Source organism: Solanum tuberosum, unplaced genomic scaffold (genome assembly GCF_000226075.1).
Source record: "Solanum tuberosum cultivar DM 1-3 516 R44 unplaced genomic scaffold, SolTub_3.0 scf00173, whole genome shotgun sequence".
Lineage (NCBI taxonomy): Eukaryota > Viridiplantae > Streptophyta > Magnoliopsida > Solanales > Solanaceae > Solanum > Solanum tuberosum.
In genome coordinates this window covers 208,812-219,698 of record NW_006239104.1, presented here as the reverse complement: position 1 = coordinate 219,698, position 10,887 = coordinate 208,812, and the positions used below count along the sequence as shown (strand labels likewise).

Here is a 10,887-nt window from a genome sequence, read left to right as displayed (position 1 = left end):
TTATGTTGTTCGAGCTCTCCAACAATATTGCCGCATCCATGTCAGATTCTCAAAAAATGCACTACCTTTGGAGTACTCGACATGCACCCATCAACATTTTTGAAGAGTCCGAGCATAGACTGAGATTGCATGCATACACCAAATCGATATCATTACATTGACCATTGATAAGGTGACATTCTTTTTAAAACGAAAATAATGAAAACATAATCTTCTTGAGTTCTTTTTTATTTATCTTACATAATTTTACAGGATGATAGAATTTCTTAAAGCACATAAAAATGTGTGCTTGGGCTAGTTTTGCCACTTTATTTTACAATTGAAATACCAAATTATTAACCAAGCAAAGTGATAAGGAAAAGTTCTATAAATTCTTTATCACTCAAATAGAAATTGTTTCCAAACTATATATCCCCTTTGCTGAGGATGGGGTTCTGATTTCCTTTCTTCAGAACAATAATCTTATACCAGCTCATGAATTTAGCTGTGAACTCTGCAGTGAAAAAAAAGAGTCAATCAACATTGATTCTAAACACATTTCTTGTGTAAATCAGACGTTATATAAACTTGAAGTATGACTTATCGGTGTACTTCTGTACATATGGCCTAAAAGTGAATCTAGAGTGTCAAGAAAGTATAAGCATAGCTGCATAGGTGAAAATATATAATACTAAAAATTTATGTTTGTCCAGGTTTCAAGATGCATGTTATTTACAAAAGATATTGTTACAGTTAACGAAACTTGCAGATGAGAGTAGAGGAGCACACTCATCTTGGATAAATAGATGTAGGACAAGATTTCAACTGGGCAAGTTCCGCACCCATAGAAAATTATGGTGAAATAAGATTCAATAGTTATGATGTCTAGGTTTAGTCCTCCAAGATAATTCAAATGCTTGTATTACCTTCAATTTTCATAAATTTGTGAACAATCTTTTTTACTGCATCGTTATCACTTTTACCCTGATCGTGATCATTTGAATTTATCTGGAAGAAGGAATAATGAAATGTTGAGTTAATTATTTGACTCTATGATAATGTCTTTTAATGGTGAAATGTGTAAACTTCCTTACATTATACTTCATTTTCAGAATGTCCATGTCTTTGTGGAACTGGTCATCCAAATTACTCTTTAGTTCTTCAAACACAGTCTGCTTATCACAGAATGGCGTAAAACGAAGTTAGTGAAAAATTCAAACAAAAGGTATAAGGAGTAAGAAGCTCTTACATTAAAGATGAACTCAGCAGATACATTGTGCTCTATCAAATTCTGCAATTTCCCACGGATATCGTATAGCCTGAGAAAGAAATGAACTCTTGATGTTACTATTCTGAGGGCTGGAAACTCGTAATTGGGGAGTCAAGCAAGAGCCTCAATATGAAATAAATAATGTCCTCATAGTCATAGAAATTTCCTTCCAATGTACTCTTTCCGTTTCATTTTATATGACAGTGTTTGACTTGACAAAAAGTTTAAGGATAAAAGAATGATTTTTGGCATATACCAAAAGCACCCTTGTTAAACATATTGTAACATTTATATGGCTGTAAAATCATGTAAGTTTGAAGAGTTTTGAAATATAGAAAGAGATTATCCTTTTCGAAACAAACTAAAAAAAAAGAGTTAACTTTTTGATGATGTGAAATTATACTCACTGCTTTGGACTTTGCTCTTTAATTATGTTTTTAGCGATCTTTGCAATGTCGTCTTCCCACCCTGTCTTGATTTCTTGATTTTCAGTCAAGGAAGTGCTGATAATAACATATTCTCCTATAGTTAGTGGTGGACAATACAAGAGATGAATCTTTTCGCAAATAGACAATCCAGATAAACGAATGTATAAAATTCTATTCTGTATAAAAGGGTTACTTGAAGTGCCAGGTAGCTTCAAAAGAGCGAATTGCTTGGCGTAGGTTACTTTTAGAGTTACTAGCAATCCTCACTGCCATTTGGTGTGGTAGTTCTATTCCTTCCTGTTGTGCTATGAATTTCAAGACGTCTACAATCTGTCAACAAGAAATGATTTTTCGAGTTAATTTATGCATATTGAATCTCTAAGTATTATACTGATTGTGTAAAATATCTTTTATGTTCTCAATGTATATATTGGAACTGTGTGTCCAAACCTCATCATCTGAAGGTTTTTGAAGATGAAAAACTTTGCAAATAGACTTGATTGGCTGGAGCTTTGTGCTATCGCTGCAGCAAAAGAAAACCTTATAACAACCTTCATATCTCTCTATCATCCATTTGATATATAACAATGCGTCTGTTGATAGCTTGTCTGCCTCACCAAGAATGATAGCTGTGTACATTACAAAATAAAGTGATAACATTATGTCCAATTCTCGGTGCTAGCTAGAAATTGAAAAAAGAAGAAGGCGGTAATACCTTTACAGTTTTCAGGATTTGGAGGTGCAGATCTGCTGGATGATTTGTGCTTTCTCTCCTTGATTAGTTGTACTAGGACATGTTTCTCATAGCCTTTAGTTTCAGAGAGATTTATCTCAAGATGTTTGTTCGATTCCTTCACATTTACTTTGATGCTGGGAACTGATTCTCCCTGAAATGCATTTTGAGAATAAGCTACTTTCACTATCTTCATATATTGAAAGGCCACCAATTTACGGAGCATTTTGTGGCCTCTGAACCTTAGTTTCCGAGTTTTGTATGCCTAACTTATCGAAAGAAATACAATAGAAAGAAAGATGGCAGGGGATTAATACCTTTAAGTGGAACACCTTGCACTTATCTCTTGCCTGTAAAAAAGCAAAGAGATCATCACGAATCATGGAAATGTACGTTTAATTTTCTATTTTGTTAGTGTTTTTTCAGTTGTTATAACAGATATCCTGTCTCATTTTTCAGGTTACTAATTCCACTTGTATGCACAATATTGGTAGTAATCTTTGAGGTGACTTAATACTCTCGTGTTATTCATCGTTCCTCACATCGAGGTTTTATTACTGAAGTGTCAATGCAACACAGTTTTTGTATTGAACTTTTAATATTTTTGTAGCTTTAAAGAGAATCCATAAACATACCTGTACTTTATCATGTCCATAAATTTTACGAAGTAGAGCAAATATCATGGTTCTTTTCCCTACTCCTGGCAGTCCTGCAAATATGAAATGGCGAATACTACCATCTGTTTCTGCCTGCAAAATTTTATAATCGAAAAGGATTGTAGTGTGTTAGTATTCTTTTGCTATCAATAAGGAAAAATCCGAAAAAAAGTTGTTGAAGGATTATTTTCATACCAGAGCCTTCAATTCCAGTGCAATATTTCGATTGCATAGAAAATCTTTAAGAGCATTAGGCCTATACTTGTCAGCCCATGTAAATCTTTTGTCAATCTGTTTTTCAGGAACTGTCATATCTTTCACATTTGTGGTATCTTTTTCATCGTCGACATTTTGAGTTGATGAAGCTGGTAATGGTAGTAGTACTGATTCAATTTCTTCAGCTTGCGATGTTTGTAATATTAATGGAGTTGGTGGTGGAGATGGTAATGACAATTTTATCGGTGATGTTACTGGCCGTGCAGGTGCAGGGGCAGGGGCTGCAGGTAGTAGTACTATATTATTTGTTTGCATTTCTGATGCTCTCTCCCTCAAAGGCTTCCCCTGATCTAATTGTGAAATTCTACTTTTGGTTCTTCTTCTAACTCCTTTTGAATGTATACCAAGTTCTTCTCCGATTGTCGTTCTGATTACTTTTGTCTCTGATGAAGAAGGATCACGGATGTTCTTGTTCCCCGAAGAAACATTCAAGAAGGAGAATGCTCGTTCTTCTTTGCCTTTGCGTACAAAGTAAGACGCACTCCACTCTTGTACCTATTGTAACATAACATAAATATAATTACGTGATTAATAGTCATGCGCTCTGGATCTCTTCAACACAAGTAGTTACGCTTTTAAGATGAGATGATCAGAAACTTCAATAATACGTACCTTGATAGCTAAATTTGATTTAGAACTGTTACTTGTTGAAGAAGCTAATAAGCTGCTATCTTTCCCAGGAGTACTGCCTGCTAACGACTTTTGTCGATTAATCTCTTTGGATGAATCAGTAAGTCCTTTGTAATATGGACTTCTTGCAGAGTACCTCTTTTCTTCTTGAATTGCAGTTCTTTTGTTGAATTCATCGAGGTTATTACTCCTCGAGTTTTTTGAAGACGATGATCCTCTCTTTCTTTCCTCATCGACTTTTTTATGCCATGATGGTTTCAATGAGTCATCTGAATTTGTTGATCTGACATTTTGAGTTTCTGATATCCTGCAAGGAACAGATTTTGAACGCAGGATCGATGGATTTTTCGACATTATTGAAGAGCTGAGATTGAAACTTGCTGTTTTTTCTTTTTAGGATCAATTGAAAAGGACTATGGAAGTTAATGTTTGATGTGAATGAAAAAAAAAATAAGATTTGTTTCTACAGTAGGTCCATGGGCGATCATTCAGAGATGCTACGTTATTAACAATGTTTTCTTTCTTTTTTGATCATCAGTGTACACAGTGGCGGAGTCAGAATTTTCATTAAGAAGTAAACACATGAAGAAGCTAAAGACGATCAACATCTATTGTATATACACATAGAAAATAATTTTTAACCGTGTATATTGTTTATCGAAACCCCCTCGGCCTTTATAGTCCATGCAAAAACAGCTGACTAATTGAGGTTAATTTATGTGTAGTTTTTTAACTTTATTGTTTGGTTCCTTCCATTTCCAGGGGTGTTTGTGCTGTGTATCACATCTTCTAACACCAGTTTTAATGTCTATGTATCAACACTATAAAAGCATTTATTTATAATTTAGCAAAAACGTTATGGGGGTTGGATGAGGTGGGGAGTGGGGGTTCGAGGAAGTCAAAGGATGGGGGCGTTGAGTGGGTGGGAAGAAGACAAATGAATTTCACATGTTACTTATGAAACTTGTTTTTCCTACTATTATAAGGGTCAAGGGATTTCATTTTTCTAAAACTTGTTTTTCTAGAGAAAAATATTTTTCAAAACATTTTGACCGATCAAATATGAGAAAATTAGAAAACATTTTCCTCTGTACCAAACGCGCCACTATGTTTATTCTATATGTGATTATCTTCTAAAAAATAAGTCATGTTGATTAGCTTTGTCATTTTATATTAGGTTTTATCTATAATTATCTTATAGATAACTTAATTGTGTAATGCTCCACTGTTGAGTCACTTCAAGAATAAATCAATAACTCACCTTATGTTTTAGGAACCAAATGAGGAATCATACGTAGAGTAGTTTGAACATTCGCCTGCTCTACAAAGCCCCTTAAAGCTAGAGTTGAGATTGTTTGACGCTCTTCTCCTTTCGAGTGAATTGAATTACCGTTTATGTGAGATCTACTTGCCTTAGCAACTAAATTTCAAACCCTTACTATCAAATGTCTTAATGAAATAATTTTTTCACTAATTCATACGTAGTTTCCTTCACCTACGATGGGTATATATTTTACTTGTATTAAATGTAATTTAAGTAAACCAAGTAAAAAAATAAAATAAGGACGTCACTATTCCTATTAATGGATTTATGATGTAGACATCTTATCCTACAAACACAATTTTCAGCTTTTTACATAAATGAAAAAAGAAAAAGAACAGCTTTCCTCCATGCTATTAAATTGTTTTCTTTATAAAAAAAAGGAATATTTAAAAAAAATAAAAAAAATTACAAACAATAACCTTGTCAATGCAGTAGCTGTCAAAAGTTGATCAATTCTAACATATCACGACTCCAAATAATATTTAAATCATCATCTCATTCCAAACCTACCTTTTTATGTTTTCTGTCGGTTCAATATTTATATTGAGGTTCGACTACTATTAAATGTGAATTGTGACACATTCAAGAGGATTCTTTTTTCAATTTAGAGTTTCAAATTCAAAATCTCTAATTAAGAATGAAGGAATCTCAATCATCTCACTGCAATCCAAGTTGGATTAATTAAAAAAAAATAACAGCCTACTTAGTAAAACTTAATCGGTCAAAATTGTTACAAATATAACTCTTTAAATATTGACTATTGTATATCTCGAAGGGTACGTACGTGTGGTGAAACTTTGGGATTTCCACAATTATTATTTTTTAAAATGCTACTAATTACAAAGCTTGAACTCCCCATATTATATTATTCTTTTTTTTTCCCTGTATAATTAATTGCATTAAAAATACTTTTAATTAGTTTAATTATTTATGTCATTTTCCAAATGTGTACATAGCTGCCGCAGCGTATCACTTTGCGACTTACCTTTCAGATGAGATCATCTGTAATTATTCCCTACCTTGACAATTATCTTTCGGGACAACTTTTTTTTATTATTATCTCGAAAAACTTAACAACACTCGATGTTTGTATTAAAGTATTTTATTTTATGTGAAAGTATTTGACTGTTACGCTATGTTTAAGAAAGAAAACTAATACTAATTGGAATTTGTAATACTTAACTTATACCATGATGAGCTCGTCTTGATCACATGAGATCCAAATAATTAAGGCATATTAGAAATGAAGAAAAGAGGAGGAAAATATACAGGAGTATACAAGTTTATTCTTTTATTATACATATCTGTATATTTTTAACACACAAATGTTTTTGCTGAAGTCAGATTTATTTATTTTTTCGAAAAAGTCAAACTAGGAACTTTGATGCTTTGGAATTGGTTTCCCTTCTGGGATACACAATTGGTGAGACAATTTTTAAAAAAATCTATTAAGTCCATTATAATCCATCTATTCTCATTTAACACCTCTAGCTACCTTAAAATTAAAGTTGCTCTAATAATTATAAATGTCATTTTAGATTGTTGAATGAATTTTTAGTTATGCCACAAAATCTGGGGAGTTGTGCATAATGCAAGTAGATATATTTTTTCTTTTAGTAGACTAAATTTAATATCGTGCATACAACCAATTTCTAGAAGACGGAAAGAATGACGCTTCTAATAAGATTTTTTCCATTTTCATAATTAGCTGGAACATGAGAGCCCTGAGTAAGGACGTACTAAGAAAACCCAACCAAACTATTCTATCATAATCTATATGGATGAGTAGATATCTTTTCAATTGCAAGTATAATATAAATATTAACCATGCAGTAATTAATACTAGATCTTTTCAGTGTAAGTAATCACAAAATAAATTAAAATTGTCATATTTTAGTCGAATTAGTTTTCAACAAATCAGAGAAATATGGTTATACCTTTCATCATTGTATTACAAAAGTAGAAATTATATAAATTAAAGAAAGTCTATATTTCAAGACCAAACTAGACCTCCAACTTAATTAATTTCTGCATGTTTCTTGTCCAAAACCTCAATAACCTTGTTAGCTACTACACTTGCATACACTGTACAACCTTCACAAATCTGCATAAAATTGTCAAATAATACTTAATTTTAAACACATACATATGATAAAATCACAAGTATTTGACATCATGAAACCAAAAATATATATTAGTTAGTCCCTCCGTTTCAATTTGTTAATCTATTGTACTTTTCTTTTTAATCCATTTTAAAAAGAATATTGATCTGTTTCCCTTTTTGGCAACTCTATATTCCAGTTATCCCACACAACATATTTAAGACCACTCTTGATACATTCTACATATCTTTAGTTTTCGATTAAACTCAGTGTCAAGTCAATATCAGACAAACAAACTGAAACGGAAGGAGTAATGTAAATAGTGTAGAGAAAGGGGGATAATGAAGCACCTTGGAGTTTAAGAGGTAGCTATAGTGATCTCCAATCAACCCACCAGCAACATGTTTGAGATCCAGCTGAAGCTCATCAAGTGTTTTTGATACCAATAGAAGGCAATTCACTCCCTTCAGTATTTGCTTCTGTTGAACAAGTTTAACAATCACTTCATCTTCCATAATTCTCACATCAATTTCAGTACTAGTATTCTTGGAAGATTTTATTTGATGATGCCAATTAGTAGATTTGTTCATCATCACTTGTTGATCATCTTGATTAGCTTCCATGATCACTGCATCATCTTCTTCTACCATTGATCTTTGCCTTTTGATTCTCTCTTTCTTTAAATCTACTTGAATCATTAACTCATTTACTCTCATTTTCAGCTCATGTATGTAGCCAATAGCATCCGCGATAATTGTTGCTCTATCATTCTGCTATTCACAAAATTAAATTATGTCAATTCTTTTTTCGGAAGCAGTCTCTCTACCTCCCCAGACCTCATTGTGTAGGATTACATTGTGTATGCTGTTTTAATCCCAATGCAAGTTAACCCTTTTTTTAAGTCCAATATTTTGTTAGAACAACAATTGATGCTACTTCATTCTTGAACTTCCAAAATCATGTAGATTGATTGCATAATAAAACTTATAGCTCATATTTTTCCTAATCGAACAAGTTCATTTTCTTTTGATTCCACAAGAATGTAAGAACAACATAGACAAGATAAAAGCATACAAAATTCACAAAAAAATGAAATTTACCAACAAAAGGATTTGGTGCTAAAAGGCTCATTGGTACTACAACAACAAAAAACCCAATGAAATTCCGCAAAGTGGGGTCTGGGGAGGGCATATATAGTGTATGCAGACTTCTGTTTTCGACAGACTCTCAGCTCTCATTGGTACAACTAGTAGTAATATTTACTTAGGGACATGTTTTCAACAAAACTAAACATGAAATATTTAAGGACTATTAAATACTTACATACCTTTGAGGGATTTGGGATTAAAGTCCTCAATGCTTGAAACTTGTCACTAAAATGAACTCTCCTTTGTTTCTCAGAAGCATGATGTTTGATTTCTTTACCTAATTCCCTCTTTTTAATAGCTGCAGAATTGATCATCATATCTCCACTTAACTCGTGAAAACTCCCATCATGGTACAAATTACCTGTTACCTCTTCCTGATCATGACCATGGCTAAACAAAGAACCCGTCCCGGAGCTTCCTAATCCATAGGAGGATCCATGTGGAGAAAGATGAAACAACTCTTTGAACAAACTAGATTGTGGGGTACAAAGATTTAAAGGCATATTCAATTGTGGGGGTTCATAAAAAAGATTAGTTGAAGTTGCCAAAAGGCCTAATGATGATGATGGAGTAGTAGTACTCAAGAAATTTGATGGATTAGAAATGGGGTAACTAAGTTGTTGATTGTTGTAAGGATTAAAACTAATTTCTTCCCAATTTTGATGAAACCTTGTGTTATTGGGGTCATGCCCAAATTCTAATTGCATATTCAAGTTCATGTTTTCACTAGAATGCAACTGTTGCTGCTGCAGCTCCACTAATCCAGATGTTGCAATATGATTTTGAAGAAAACTTTTTTCATCTTGTTGATGATCAGAAGTAGGATGAAAAGACAAACTTTGTGATGCATACATTCTTTACCCTTTCTGATGAAATATTGTTGTTCACTACACCAGTAGTAATAGTACCAGTACTACTACTTTTGGTTGTTAAAAAGAGTGAAAAATAGCAGAAAACTCAAGTTTGAAGCAGGAAAAATGAAGAATGGAGCAGTTGTATTTGAGAAGAAAAGTTCAAAAAAGAAGAAATGAGAAAAGTAGTGAGAGGTATAGCCTTTATAAGGTAGAAGAAAGGGAAAAAGGACAGTAATGGCTTTTCTTGTGTTTGGGACAAAGTTTGTTACTGAGATTCCAAATATTAGAGTGGGGTCCTCTGATCATCTCCGTACTCCAGTAGTTTCTGTTTCTGCAACTTGATTTGCAGTACTACAACGACAACAACTTGATTTGCAGAGTCTGAGAAGGATTGAATATACACAAATTTTATTATTATCTCGAAGAGGTTGAGAGACAGATTTATTTGCTGTGAAAATTCTAAAGAAAAAAAAAAGATCACCATTATTTTCTGTGTCCAGTAACAATTCAGTACATATTTCTTTGATCTTTTGTTATGTATGTATAGTTGTGTCCTGGCAACATTGATAATTACATTTAAAATTATCAGATCCTTTTTTTTTCATTTTATTCAACATTCGTTCTGATTCTAATAAGTGTAAAGAGGGGTTATAGTATGTAGTTATGTACATTATGACCTTGTACATTGTTGCACTAATAAAGCTTTGCTTGTGTAATCAACATGGTTTTGGTGCAACGGTGGGATTACTTCACGCTTAATGAGAGGTTTCGGTTCGAGTTTTGAGTATGGAGAAAATCTTGTTGGAAGGGTCACTCTCGAATGAATCCTGCAGTGCGCAATCCAAATTAAGTCGGAGATTCAATGTGGACTCCAAACACCGCGAGCAAAGCTTTTGCTTGTATAGCTAGGTTATAATATAAAGTCCTTTGTTTCAGTGTCTTCAGAGAATTGCTATAACCACCACAACTTACTCACAGGTAATGCCAATTATGTAGTCCCTTCGTATTAATTTGTTAGTTTGTTTTTTTATTTGATACAGTATTTAATTAAGAGCAACTTTCACATATAGCAAATATAAAATTATATTTGTATGATATAACTATAGTTTGCATAATTGCGCTCCATAGCAAATTTTATGTTTGCTATGACTATTAATATGTATATTTCGTTATACATATATATACAAAGAAGCAATTGTATAATCTGTTTCGGTATACATATACAAAAGAATCAATTGTATAATTTGTGTTTGTATAAAGCGAGAAAGAGAGAAAGACAAAAGAAAACTAGGCAGGGGAAAATCTGTATTTGTATAATCATAAGTGTATAGGATGAAAATATATGTATTTGTATTTGTATTTATATATATAATTTTCTCTCGCTTTATACAAACACAAACACAATTTATACATTTGTGTTTGTATAAAGTGAGAGAGGCGAGGAGAGACTGCTCAGCGAGAAACGAGAGTGGCGAGCGAGAAATTCA

At 32.8% G+C, this 10,887-nt stretch overlaps 2 protein-coding genes across 2 annotated transcripts; both read right to left on the bottom strand.

Annotated features, from left to right (window-relative positions):
- Nucleotides 1–404: 404 nt before the first annotated feature.
- On the bottom strand, nucleotides 405–4,326 carry LOC107061912 (replication factor C subunit 3-like). The gene is made up of 12 exons (XM_015311908.1): nucleotides 3,955–4,326; nucleotides 3,262–3,837; nucleotides 3,046–3,159; nucleotides 2,728–2,760; nucleotides 2,393–2,564; nucleotides 2,128–2,306; nucleotides 1,871–2,007; nucleotides 1,657–1,752; nucleotides 1,229–1,298; nucleotides 1,074–1,151; nucleotides 906–987; nucleotides 405–493 (listed from the first exon to the last, which is right to left on the bottom strand). The coding sequence occupies exons 1-12, from the start codon at nucleotides 4,324–4,326 to the stop codon at nucleotides 405–407; spliced, it is 1,998 nt and encodes a 665-aa protein (XP_015167394.1).
- A 2,987-nt stretch (nucleotides 4,327–7,313) lies between these two features.
- LOC102596674 (transcription factor bHLH89-like) lies at nucleotides 7,314–9,400 on the bottom strand. Its single transcript, XM_006354608.1, has 3 exons — nucleotides 8,726–9,400; nucleotides 7,749–8,168; nucleotides 7,314–7,400 (listed from the first exon to the last, which is right to left on the bottom strand). Exons 1-3 carry the CDS (start codon nucleotides 9,398–9,400, stop codon nucleotides 7,314–7,316), a joined length of 1,182 nt encoding a protein of 393 aa, XP_006354670.1.
- Between the last annotated feature and the right edge of the window lie 1,487 nt (nucleotides 9,401–10,887).